This window comes from Mastomys coucha, unplaced genomic scaffold, assembly GCF_008632895.1.
Source record: "Mastomys coucha isolate ucsf_1 unplaced genomic scaffold, UCSF_Mcou_1 pScaffold21, whole genome shotgun sequence".
NCBI classification, from domain to species: domain Eukaryota; kingdom Metazoa; phylum Chordata; class Mammalia; order Rodentia; family Muridae; genus Mastomys; species Mastomys coucha.
This window is the reverse complement of record NW_022196904.1, coordinates 15074247-15088464: the sequence shown is the minus strand read 5'-3', so window position 1 is coordinate 15088464 and position 14218 is coordinate 15074247. Positions and strand designations below refer to the sequence as shown.

General features: G+C 39.2%; 1 protein-coding gene across 1 annotated transcript in view; it reads right to left on the bottom strand.

The window, feature by feature from the left end:
* LOC116100288 (carcinoembryonic antigen-related cell adhesion molecule 5-like) overlaps window positions 1-14218 on the bottom strand; it is a 282093-nt gene that overhangs the window by 215159 nt on the left and 52716 nt on the right. Inside the window, 4 exon segments of the mRNA XM_031384112.1 lie at window positions 3156-3160; window positions 8620-8973; window positions 10252-10611; window positions 13370-13720. Coding sequence (XP_031239972.1) covers window positions 3156-3160; window positions 8620-8973; window positions 10252-10611; window positions 13370-13720 — 1070 coding nt within the window.

The following is a 14218-nucleotide window of genomic DNA, read 5'->3' as shown; positions in this document are numbered from 1 at the left end:
ACCCAGTGAACAAAACAATAGCACTTTCAACAAATAGTGCTGGTTCAATTGGTGTTTGGAATGTAGAAGAATGCAAATTGATTCATTCTTATTTCCTTGTACAAAGCTCAAGACCAAGTGGATCAAGGACAATCATATAAAACCAGATACACTGAATCCAATATAAGATAAAGTAGGAAAGACCATCTAACACATTGGCACAAGGGAAAATTTCCTGAGCAAAACACCAGTGACTCGGGCTCTATGATCAACAATTGACAAATGGGACCTCATAAAATTTAAAAGCTTCTGGAAGGCAAAGGACACGGTCAACAGGAAAAATAGCAACCCAGAGATTGGGAAAAAATCTTTACCAAGCCTACATCCAATAGACGGCTAATATCCAAAATATACAAAGAACTCAAATTAGACTCCAGAGAACCAAATAACCCTATTAAAATGGGGTACAGAGGCTTAGAGCTGATCCTGTGCCAAAGGGCTCCATACCCAAATAGAGCCAGAAGACAGCTAGCATCCCAGGAGTGCAGGCAAGCTTGTGAGTGAAGATGAGACGACCACTGATACACAAAGGAACCCACCCAGAAACCTCAGAACATAGGAACCCAGGAGTGGCCTGGGACTGGAGTCTTCCAGTTTCCTTATGTGCTTGGAGCTGATCATGTGCCACATGGCTCCATACTCAAATAGTGCTGAGAGAGAGCTTGTGTCCAAGGAGTACAGACACAGAGGCTTGCAGGAAGGACAAGCCACAGTCAGAGACAGTAAGACAAGCTATCACCAGAGACAACCAGATGGTAAAAGGCAAGGGCAAGAACATAAGCAACAGAAACCAAGTCTACTTGGCATCACCAGAACCCAGTTCTCCCACAACAGGGAGCACTGGTTAACCCAACTCACCAGAAAAGCAAGACTCTAATTTAAAATCACATCTCATGGTAATAATAGAGGACATTAAGAAGGGCATAAATAACTCCCTTAAAGAAAAACAAAAGAACACAAGTAAACAGGTAGAAGCCCTTAAAAAGGAAATACAAAATCCCTTAAAGAATTACAGGAAAACACAACCAAACAGGTGAAGGAAATGAACAAAACTACCCAGGATCTAAAAATAGAAATAGAAACAATAAAGAAGTCATAAAGGGAGACAACCCTGGAGATAGAAAACCTAGGAAAGAGATCAGGAGTCACAAATATAAGCAACAGCAACAGAATACAAGAAATAGAAGAGAGAATATAAGGTGCAGAAGATAATATAGAAAACATTGAAACAACAAAGAAAACATAAAATGCAAAAAGCTCCTAAACCAAACATCCAGGAAATCCAGGACACAATGAGAAGACCGAAACTAAGGATAATTGGTCTAGAAGAGAGTGGAAATACCCAACTTAAAGAGCCAGTAAATATCTTCAAGAAAGTCATAGAAGAAAACTTCTCTGACCTAAAGAAAGAGATGCCCATGAACATACAAGAAGCCTACAGAACTCCAAATAGACTGGACCAGAAAAGAAATTCCTCCTGACACATAATAGTCAAAACTCTAAATGCACAAAACCAAGAAAGAATATTAAAAGCAGTAAGGGAAAATGTTCAAGTAACATATAAAGGCAGACCTATCAGAATTGCACCAGACTTCTCACCAGAGACTATGAAATCTAGAAGATCCAGGGCACATGTAGTATACACCCTAAAAGAACACAAATGCCAGCCCAGACTACTATACCCAGCAAAATTCTGAATTACCATAGATGGAGAAACCAAGATATTCCATGACAAAACCCAATAGACACAATATTCTTCCACAAATCCAGCCATACAAAGGATAATGCAAATACAAGGAAGGAAATGACACTGTAGAAAAAGCAATAAAGTAATCTTTCAAAAAACCCAAAAGATAGCCAAAAAAACATAAAAATAACATGAAAAATAACAGAAAGCAACAAACACTATTCCTTAATATCTTTTCACATGAATGGGCTCAATTTCCCATTTAAAAGGCAGACTGGATACATAAACAGGATGCAGCATTTTGTTTCATACAGGAAATGTACCTTAGTGTCAAAGACAAACACAAACTCAAAGTGAAAATGAAAAACAAATTTCCAAGCAAATAGTCCCAAGAAACAAACTGGAGCAGCCATTCTAATATCAGATAAAATCAACTTTCAACCAAAAGTCACCAAAAAAGATAAAGGACACTTCATATTCATCGAAGGAAAAATCTTCCAAGAAAAACTTTCAATTCTGAATACCATGCTCCAAATGTAAGGGCACCCACATTCATAAAAGAAACTTTACTAAAGCTCAAGGCACATATTGCATCTCACAAAATAATAGTGGGAAATTTCATCGCCACACTCTCATCAATAGACAGTTCATGGTAACACAAACTAAACAAAGACATAGGTGAAACTAGCAGAAGTTATGAACCAAATGGGTTTAACAGATAATTATAGAGCATTTCATCCTAACTCAAAAGAATATACCCTCTTCTCAGCACTTCATAGTACCTTTTCCAAAATTGACCATAGAATCAGTCACAAAGCAGACATCAACAGATATAAGAAAATAGAAATAATTTGATACCTCCTATCAGATCACTATAGATTAAGGCTGGTCTTCAATAGCAACAAAATCAGCAGAATGCCCACATACACATGGAAGCTAAACAATGCTCTTCTCAATGATAAATTGGTCAAGGAAGAAATAAAGAAAGAAATGAAAGACATTTTAGAATTTAATGAAAATAAATGTACATTCTACCCAAACTTATGGGATACAATGAAAGTAGTGGTATGAGGAAAACTCATAGCTCTGTGTGCCTCCAAAAAGAAAATGGAGATAGCATTACACTAGCAGTCTGACAGCACACATGAAAGCTCTAGAACAAAAATAAGCAAATGCAACCAAGAGGAGTAGATGCCAGGAAATAATCATATTCAGGGCTGAAATCAACCAATTAGAAACAAAAAGACCACCTATACAAAGAATCAATAAAACAAAGAGCTGTTTCTTTGGGAAAATTAAGACAGATAAACCTTTTGCCAGACAAACCAAAGGGCACAGACACAGTATCCAAATTAACAAAATCAGAAATGAAAATGGAGATATAACAACAGAAACTGAGGAAATCCCAAAAATTATCAGATGCTACTACAAAAGCTTATACTCAACACAACTGGAAAATCTGAATGAAATGGACAATTTTTTAGAAAGATAACCAAATGTCAAATTTAAATCAGGATCAGATAAGCCATCTAAACAGTCCCATAACCCATAAAGAAATAAAAGCAGTCATTAAAAGTCTCCCTACCAAAATAGCCCAGGACCAGATGAGTTTAATGAAGAATTCTATCAGACCGTCAAAGAATACCTAACACCAATACTCTTCAAACTATTTCACAAAATAGAAACAGAAAGAACACTACCCAATTCGTTCTACGAAGCCAAGGTTATGCTAAAACCAAAACCTCACAAAGACCCAACAATGAAACAGAACTTTAGACCAATTTGCCTTATTTATAATAACCGGAAGCTCGAAACAACCCAGATGTTCCTCAAAGGAAGAATGGATATAGAAAGTATGTTAAGTTTACACAATGATGTACTACCCAGCTATTTAAAATGACAACTTCATGAAATTCACAGGCAAATGGTTGGAAGTAGAAAATAATCATCCTGAGTGATGTAGCACAGTCACAAAACAAACACACATGGTATGTACCCTCTGATAAGTGGATATTAGCTCTGAAGCTCAGAATACTCATGACACATCTCACACATCATATGAAGCTGAAGAAAGAAGACCAAGTTGTAGATACTTCAGTCTTAATTGGAAAGGGGAAAAATAATAATCGGAGGTAAATGGAGGGAGGGATCTGGGAGGGAGGCGTAATGTAAAAAGGGGGAAGGATGTAAAAAAGGGAGACAGAATCAGGTATGGGAAGGAACAGGATAGAAGTACAGAGGGTCAGAAAATTGAATTAGAAATGTGTAGCAGTGGGAGCAGAGAGCTGGGGGAGCCACTAGAAAGTCCCAGATGCCAGGGAAGTGAGAGGTTCCTTGGACCCAACAGGGATGAAATTAGCTTAAATACCCAACAAAGGTGAGATAGAACCTGTAGATACCACCTGTAGTAGATAAGCACAATACCCATTGGAGGGATGAGGCCACCTACCAATCTCAAATTTTTAACATAGAATTGTTCCTGTCTAAACTAAATGCAGGGACAAAATATAGAGCAGAGACTGAAGAAAAATCCTTCTAGAGACTGCCTTACCTAGGGACCCGTCCTATTTGCCAACACAAAACCCCAACACTATTTCTGATGCCAAGAAGTACTTGCTGACAGGAGCCTGGGATAGCTGTCCCATGAGAGGTTCTATAAGCACCTGACTAATACAGATGCAGATACTCTCAGGTAACCATCAGACTGAGCCCAGGAACCCCATGGAAGAGTTAGAGGAAGTGTTGAAGGAAATTAAGAGGTTTGCAACCCCAGAGGAAGAACAACAATATCAACTAACTGGACCACCCAGAGCTCACAGGGACTAAACCACCAACAAGAGTATATACATGGAGGGATCCAGCTATATATGTAGCAGAGGATTGCCTCAACTGGCATCAATGGGAGGGGAGGCTCTTGGTCCTGTGGAGGCTTGATGCCCCAATGTAGGGGAATGCTGGAGGGGTGAGGTAGAAGTGGGTGTATGGGAGGACGAGCATAATCATAGAGGCAAGGAGGGATGGGGTGGAGAGTTTGTGCATGGGAAACATTGAAGGTGGACAACATTTTAAGTGTAAATAAATAAAATAACCAATAGAAAAAAAGAAATCGAATTGGAGATAGAAATTTGTGAGAGTTTGATGAGGTTCCCCTTTGATGAGGCAAGAATAGTGGGCTGGTAAGCTAGAAGCTACATGGGAAATGCCAGGAGTTTATTCCATATGATGTTTTCAATGAGAAATCTCCCTCATAATCTCAGGCATACAAATCGATGATCTTGAGCTGTTTGGTTAGATATCAGAGCCCAAACCTCTATAGTCAGGTCACTCTTGGGGCAGGTTTTGAGACTAACAAGCCCTGAACCATTTTCTCTTCTATTTCTTTGCTTTGTGCTTGCAGTTCAAGATGTTAGTTCTCAGGTTCTTGCTCCTGCCACAATACTAACATCTTGATGTCATGGTTCACTGCCACAAAGGACCATAAACTCAAGTAAATTGTTTTCTCTATAAGTTATGTTAGTTGTGGTGTTTTATTACAGCAACAAAAAAGAAACTAAAAGTAGCCCAGAAGAAGATTGGAAGGGCTGTTTTCCTAGTATTTAGAAGGCCACAGTAGTACTGAGAGCTATATAGGCTTCCACTAATTACATATTTGATGCTAGAATTAGAGTGAATTAGTAAGGTACCTGTGTACCAAGCCCAATGTCAGCATATCATATATTGTGAAAACTTCCAAGTAAATCCACATGTGCTAACTGAGTCTGAGTCTGAGATGCCATTATTCATCAGCACAGGTAGTAACCCTGAGTTTCTTCAGACAGGAGAAGTTCCTCTTTGCCATTCTTGGCTCCCAACTATGTCTGACTAGATATGCTGGGGCTAGCACAGGAAAACATGGCCAACTTGTATGTTTATATATGTGGCTCTGTGTTGAAAAACCAGAAGTAAGTAAGTAGTCTGTCTCTGGACATTATGAAATGCAAATTGCTCACATGTAAAACTCAGATAGACTGTGTCACATTGTTTTGCCCTCACGAGATTGCATATTGTATACTAAAAGGATCTTGTGTGAACTCTCATAACACTGATTAAGGAAGATTCCTGCTATTTTCACACAAGTTCAGCCTGACACTTTCTGAGAGGCTCTACCCACTTATCTAACATAGGGTAGATTATATCCTGAGTCGTGGGTTGATATTTGAATGCCACAAAGACTCACCCACTTCAGAACTGGATTTACTGCCTGTGGGTTGTGTGTAACAGGGCTGTGCAGACATGAAGGGTATTCCCTGTGTTGAACCTTTGATCCTTGCAAGTGATTTTCCATTAGTGCTAGCATTTCACCTCCATGTTGATATGACTTCAAAGGGAATGACTAAGAAGTTGAATCTTTGGCAGATGCAATGGGATCTGAGTGCTCAGAGATGGTGTGGCCTCCTGTGCTATGTAAAAAAACACAAGCCTTTCTTCCATGTGAGTGGAGCTAAAGAGCTTGATGGTAGATATACTGAAGATGGCCATACAGCGCAATTTCTGTGTTCCTCTAGATGTACTGACCTCCTCTGCTCAGCATGGTCCAGTTCCCTCCAAGGCTTTCTGTTTAAGGCTACACTACAACTAGGTGGTGGTGAGAGTTCCAATTGTGCCTCTCGAGGAAGACTCATAGATGGTCCTCAGTATTCAATGTATGAACAGAAAGAAAAACCCAGGGAACCATAACTTTCAGTTCAGTGGAATAGTTAAATCACAACTTGGGACAATGTGCTTGGATGGTTCATGATAATCCACTGGATACCTAAGGATTAAGCGTGAATCTAAGAATGGAGTAGCAATGTGAATGGTGCAGACAGGCTTTGCAACATATATATGATAAATGATATGTGAGATATGAGATGATATATGATAAATATATATATATAATACAGAATGTGTGATATATGATATGATATATAATACATAATATGTAATATAATCCCATACTTCTCAAAACACTTATAAACAGGAAAACGTATCATTATGAGATCTGACAGTGAAAGACAGTCTCAGGACAAGAACAGTGAGTGGAGCATTACACCAAGGATTTTATATCTGGACATCAAACAAATTGTGGGTTGAAATTATTTAGAAACCACTAAGGAACACAATGAACCATGGGCATTCCCTTCTGGTAGAATTGGTGTTAGATGAAACTATTTGAGCACATGAGGGGGTTTTTGTCTCCATGCAAACACTGCACCACTTATAAGGGGACTCTGAACACTTGGACACCTGAGGCTGCTAAAATTAGTCTTTATTGATTCTTAAAAAAAAAAAAAAGGTATATATTTGATCCAGAACCTAAGCTCTTAACCTCAATTGTGTTTATTATACTGGTGTCTTTATTTTGCTTAGGAAAACAGGTTTCACATTAAATGATGGCTTGTCCTTCTCCACATGGTTATGTCAGGACTACAGGTATGAGTAACCATAAAACCAGTACATGAGTGGTAACTGATAATTTTTACCACATAACTCATGTCCATTTTGCACCCCATCAACAAGGAAATGACCCCACTCTGCCATAGGATGAGAGGAAGGGTCACTCTTCCATCACAGCCAGGCTGACTGGGAGACTAATCTTTGAACTGACTGGGTTGGAGACCTCACATTGATACTTTCCAGCATCCTCCCTCCTGACAGGATCTATGCTGAGTTGGCATTTTGATGGGGAAAGTGTCATTCTCTCTGTGATCTGCAGACTCTGCTCATTGAAGAGCCAACGAATGGAGATTCCAGGGTCAGCTGAGAAGCAAGTGAAGACCACTGAGTTCTGTTCTCTGACTGTGGTGTCAGTAACTCGCACGATGGGCCATGAAACAGGGTCTGTAAAGAAACAGAGGAGGGGACAAAATTATAGTAGTCCTTCAGAGAGCTCAATGATTCCCTCTATAGTTCACACTTAATAAAGCTTCCAGGGAGGAGAAATTGGAGCTGTTACTATAGATATATCTTGTGTTTTGGATTTATCATCCATGGGCCATGTACCCCTGATTCACCCACTGAGTTTACTGTATCTTGGTTTCTCTATAATATGGAAGATTGTACATGATCATTGCTGTGTCTATGAGTTAAGCTTACTTGTGATCAATTTCTAGATCTTGGAATGAGGTAGCTGCTCAAACCAGAAGTATATACCTGGTGAAGAATATCCCTATGCTGGATCCCAGAGGATTAGTAGGATGGAATATCTGTCTCCATTGCATCCCCCCTTGAGGACACTGACCTTCCTGTGAAGTCTCATAAACTCAAAACAATAATTGATTAGTGCTCCAGGAGCATGTGCAGTGTGATTCAAAAGAAGGTGATGGCCCAGGTGACTTACAAAACTTCAGCTTTCAAGGCAGTGTATAACTGGTTCTATAGTCTATGAATCTTGGATAATCAGTATAAATGTGTTCTCTGTAAGCTCTAACAGAAAATCAAAACAAAGCATTGACAAAAAGATTTCCAGTGGCATGTGAAGATGAAGCATGAACAGCATGAACAGAGTTTTGAGCCAGAGCATCCTGGTAGGCTTTGTGAGGACTCAATGTCTTCCCAACTATGGCTTTCCCAAGACCCAGAGTCTCTCTTGGAGCCAGGTGCATGGTGAGAACCCCAAGAATCTCTGCTGAGTCTGATGTACAAGTACTAAGTTATCCAGCATATGTTCTCCTCTCTGCAAGAAGATGCTGGTGAGGGATTCTGGTCTACTGCAGTTTGTCTAAGGAATGCATTTCCTGCAGTAACTGCCCTAACCCCAGTGTGGGGAGAAAATGGAATTGGAGAGTGAATAGGTCCAGCTCTTTCCAAAGAGTACAGCATATAAAGCAGGATAAGCCATACAAAAGAGCTAGAGGCCAGTGAGAATCACTTACTGTTTACATGGACTTGCACATGTGCTCTCTCAAGTTTGAAGTCCTTATGCGAAATTTCTAACATATACAATCCTGCATCATTCTCAGTGACATTCTGAATCAGCAGGGATCCATTAGTGTACACCATCTCTCTTCCGCTGTGTGCAAGCCCCCAGATAGTGGATTCCATCACTCTCTTATGTTCTGCAATTTTAAAAGTATCTGTCCTGTACACTGATTTGTACCAGAAAAGTGTATGAATGTCTTCTGGCATATTACAAACAAGGAGAAGAACACTATTCCCTACAGCAACATTCCAAGGCACTGGTTCAATTATGAGCTGGTCAGAGGTGAGACGGTTACAGCAAGTAGAGGCTACAAGAAAAGAGAAAAATGATATCAATTCAGAAACATTGGGTTGGAGATAAAGGTAGTGAGCTTTGTCTGAAGCAGATTAATTGACCCCCAGTCTAAACATGGAGATGTAGGTGTGTCTCTCCTCCCTGATATAGATGCGTAATATAACATCAATTCTCTCATGGGTGCTAAAAGTATCATTTCCTCTACAAGGACCTTCTCTTCCTCCCCCCTCACTCTCTTTCACTCTCTCTGTCCCACCCTCACTTTTTCCATGGCTGCCTCTTCACTCCCCTCAGTCAAACACTGGGCACACTCATACTGTGCGCAGTGAAGTTTGAGAGGATGTCTCCCCTGAAGTCTTTTTAACTTTTGTTCCAATCTGACTTATAGCTACAGCAGCCCCTAAATTTCCCTACTACACATGCTTGCTGCTTTGCCCAGCAGCCGGTGGAACTGGGGCTGAATAAAGGCCAGAAGAAGTATGATTTTCTTGGCAGGCTCAGGTATTAGAAAAGGTCCAGAGACCAGAATAGACTGAATTGTATGTATGTAGGCTGGCAGTATGTCAAGGTGAAACAAGCTAGAGTCTTTTGGAAAATGGAAGCCTCAACTTAATATGCCACAACAGGATTGGCCTGTGGGAAAGCCTGAAATATATAATGTATGATAGGATATTGATAGTGCAGTGTCCAGACCACTGCAAGACAATACACACTCTGCTGTCAGTTCTGGAGGATTGAAGGAAACATAGCACACTGAACAATCCACAAGGAGTAAGCCAGTAAGCAAGCATCACAATTCCTTTTATCTGAATAACATCATAGATTATATTTACAGACCTCTGATGCTTGGAGCTAATAAATACCCCAGTTTGACATGATTTGCCTAAAACTCTGGTTCCTTCTAAGCACTGAGAAAAATAAGGGTAAGGTCATGTCAAAGGGTCCTCAGGGTTACATGTGGTTAAGCCTGGGTCAGATGACTATGGTCAGGTCTTCCTGGTACCCACTCCCCAGTAAAAATGCAATTGTTTCCTCATATGTATCGCTTCAACTCTGATTCTTGGCAGACTCTGACATCTTAAGCTAAGTTGCTTTCCTTCAATGACTTCTTTGGTACAGGGGAGTGTCAGACAATAAAGTCTGATTGGCTCCACCCTGTGTATCCTGTCCTAAGTGCTCCAACCCTAACATGGACACACAGTGCAGTAGGGGAAGGAGACACAGTACAGACATGGCAATCCTGTGGGTTTAAGTCCCACCCAGCAATGAACAATCACAGAGAACCACTTACTGTCCAGCTGGACTTGCACATGTGCTACTTCATCTTTCAGATCTGTACTTATGGTTCGTAGAGTATAGAACCCAGTATCATTCTGTGTGACCTTCTGGAGCAGCAGGGATCCATTGCTGTACACGGTTTCTCGACCAGTGTGTGCAGGTCCTGGCAAGCTTGAACTTGTGGCTATTATGTGTTGGATGAGCTCAGATTTCTTCTCTGCAATCACCCCTTTGTACCAGAAAAGGGATAGAAGATTTTTTGGGAGATTGTGAACCTGTAGAAGAACGCTTTCCCCTTGAGCAATGCTGGGAGGCACTGATTCTATACTGGGCCGTGCTGTGGAGAAAGAGTCCTTGGAGTTTGAAACAAAGCCTAAAATGCAAAGAGACAGAATCGTATTGTGACCATTATGTATTTTTTCTTAATTTTTATTATTTAAATACATTTTATACATCAAACATGTTAATAATATTGAGTATTTTGAGAATGAAATAATACATAGAAAATTTGTTCAACTTTCATATTCATATCCTTTCATACCCTAAAAATATCATTAATGAACATTTAATACTACCCATATCTGAGGATCCTATATGTAATGTTGAATACTAAATTGTTTCAAAAGAAACAAAATATTGTTTGGGAATTAAGCATAGTAAAAGAGAATAAAATATTAAAAATAAATAATTAAGAAATATATTCAAAAGTCCTTTTATAATACCACCTCACATAGTGAGAGAGTATTTAAAATGCATTATATTTCTGTGTACATTATTTAACTATAAGTTTACTTTAAAAAGTATTATCAGTATTTCTAGAACATTTCATTCTAAAGCAAAAGAATGTATCTTCTTCTTAGCATCTCATGGTACCTTCTCCAAAACTGACCATATAATTGGTCACAGAACAGGACTCAATAAATACAAGGAGACTGAAATAATTCCATGCATCCTATCAGATCACTACAGACTAAGGCTGGTCTTCAACACCAACAAAAACAACGGAAAGCACACATACACATGGAAGGCAAACAATGCTCTACTCAATGATAACTTGGTCAAGGAAGAAATGAAGGAAAAATAAAAGGGTTTTTAGAATGTAATGAAAATGAAGACACATCATGCCAAAACTTATGGGACACAATGGAAGTAATGGTAAGAGTCAAACTCATAGCTCTGAGTGCCTCCAAAAAGAAACTGGAGAGAGAGCATACACCAGCAGCTTGACAGCATACCTGAGAGCTCTAGAACAAAAAGAAGTAAACATGGCAAATAGGAGTAGATGGCAGGAAATAATCAAACTCAGGACTGAAATCAACCAAGTAGAAACAAAAAGAACTATACAAACAATCAACAAAGCCAGGAGCTGTTTCTTTGAGAAAATGAATAAAACAAATAAACCCTTAGGCAGAATAACCAGAGGGCACAGAGACATTATCCAATAAAATTAGAAATGAAAAGGGGGGTATAATAGCAAAATATATCTTAAAATAATTATTCTTTTTGTTGAATGTTAACAGTTAAAATATTAAAATCATGTTTGACAAAAATCATGGAAATATTGTCGATGATTTTTCTCACTGTGCTTAAAATTAGCATTTTCTTGATGTTTAACTTCAAAGAGCTTTTGCTATTTTGAAATTTTTAAAATATACTTACTGATGAAATAATTTCTCTCTATTGTGTATTTTTAAGATGAGTCCCTCTATCGTCAGGAGTGCTCATTGCAAAGCCTACCTGTGGAGGGAGCGTCTCTCTGTCCTCCTTTGTGTCCCCTACTTTTTATATTCTCTGCATGGTGCTCTCTACTAAAGTGTCAACATGGTTCTGGCTCACTGTCCTCAGATTCCCTGATCTCATTCAGCATAGATTGGTGTTGTGGTGATGCAGCCCTAATCTTTGTCCCTACATACCCTGCATTTTAACTCCCTGACACTATAATATGGTTTTTATTGTTGCTTTTGTTCTTTTCTGTACTTTTTGTAGTTCCAATCACTGGACTTCAGTTTCTACCTTTGTTTACTGGCCATTATTTCAGACAACATGGACTAGGACATTGTAAGAATTTGGATTTGTCTTATAATTTTTCAGTAAATACAATCTAGAAAAATAGTCACATAAATCTGGATAATGAATGAATGAATGGAATGAAGTTACAGCATCCTTTATGTCTCTTTCTGTACATATACATACACAAAAGACTGATACACATATTATATATATTTACATATATATTTATGCATATATATATATATTATTCATAGGTATGGGCATACAGAGCAAAATTTTTCCAATGGCTTTTATATTTACATATATTTGCAAATGATATTTGTGTTTGAGTCCTGTGCAAGGCTGTGTCTCAGTGTTTTTGAACGGATACAGGGCGTAGCACCTAGGTAGAGGTCAGAGGACACACTGTCTTCATCACTTCTCAGGTCATCAGACAATGTAGCAAAAACCTGCATGCATTAATACATGTTATTGATCAACATGAGGGTAATTTTTTGTTAGGGAAAGCATGCATGAGAATATTAGTCTTCATAATATTCATGTCATGGTAATTAACTTTACATAAGAAAAAAAATCTCATGCCCATCCTTAAAATTGGTGTTCACTCTGAGCTTCCTGACAAGGAGCTTCTGCCTGACTCTTTGTAGTCTCTTCTAAAACCCCAAGACTTCTCTCAAGAACTTTTGCCTATTAGGAGAATCTAGACAGCAGAGTGAATATCACTCTCCTAATTAACTGTAAGCAGAGTTCCTGACAGATGGTGTGCCCTTTAAGAGGACTACAATGGTGTCCTCCTTCTGTGAAACTTCAGGTCCAACACAGCTACTGTACTTTCGCTCTTTAATTAGAGCCACCTCCCAGACAGGGGCATTTCCCAGAGTTCCATGAGCTGTGGATTGGTCTATATTTAAAACACTGCTCTCTCCACGCTACTCTTAGTATTGACCAATGATCTTCTATCCCTACAAACCACACTATGATAAAAAAAAAGCCAGCAAGTCTCCCTGTGTCCTTAGTGCACAGCAACTTAACTCAGAGCTGACATCTACTATGCAATGGGAAAGTAAGTATGTCCAGCTCCTTCTAGACAGTTCAGTGTATGAAGTAGGATAGTCACTTACTATTTACATGGAGTTGAATGTAAGCTTTTTCAATTTTGAAGTCTTTTCTTAAAATTTCTAGCATGAAAAGTCCTGCATCATCCTTAGTGATATCAGTCATCACCATGGATCCATTGGTATATATAAACTCTCTTAAACTGTATGCAGACCCCATAATGGTGGTATCCAGGGCTCTGTTGTATTCTGCAATTTTGTGTGTATCTCTTCTATATGGTGATTTGTACCAGAAAAATGCTTCAAAGTCTTCTGGCAAATTATGAACTAGAAGAAGAACACTTTTCCCTACAGCAACATTCCGAGGATGTGATTCGATCTTGACTTGCATAGGGTGACAGCAAGTAGAAATGGAGGCTAGAAAAAAAAAGAGAAAGAAAAATAATCACTGTGAGTATTGGATTGGTGGAAAGGTGATGATCTTTGTCATTAGCAAGTAGATTTATCACTCAGTCTAAATCTTCAGGTGTGGGTATGCCTATCCTACTTGGTGAATGTCAGCAACTTGATTTCCCTTCTATCAAGGACACTCAGTGTAGCATTTTTCTGCAAGGATCTGTATCTGTCTCTGTTTCTGTCTCTGTCTGTACCATGTGAGTCCTGCACTAAATGCCCAAGCCCCAACATGGAGATGAAACTAAGAGGGACTTTGTCTACTCAGTGTGTATACTGAAGTAATTGCAAACATCCCAGTGTAGAGAAAAATGCAATGGGAAAGTCAGTATGTCCAGCTCCTTCTAGATAGTTCTCTGTCTCTGTCTCTGTCTGTCTGTGTCTGTCTGTCTGTCTGTGACTGTGTCTGTCTGTCTGTCTGTCTGTCTGTCTCTCTCCCTCCCTCCCTCCCTCCCTCCCTCC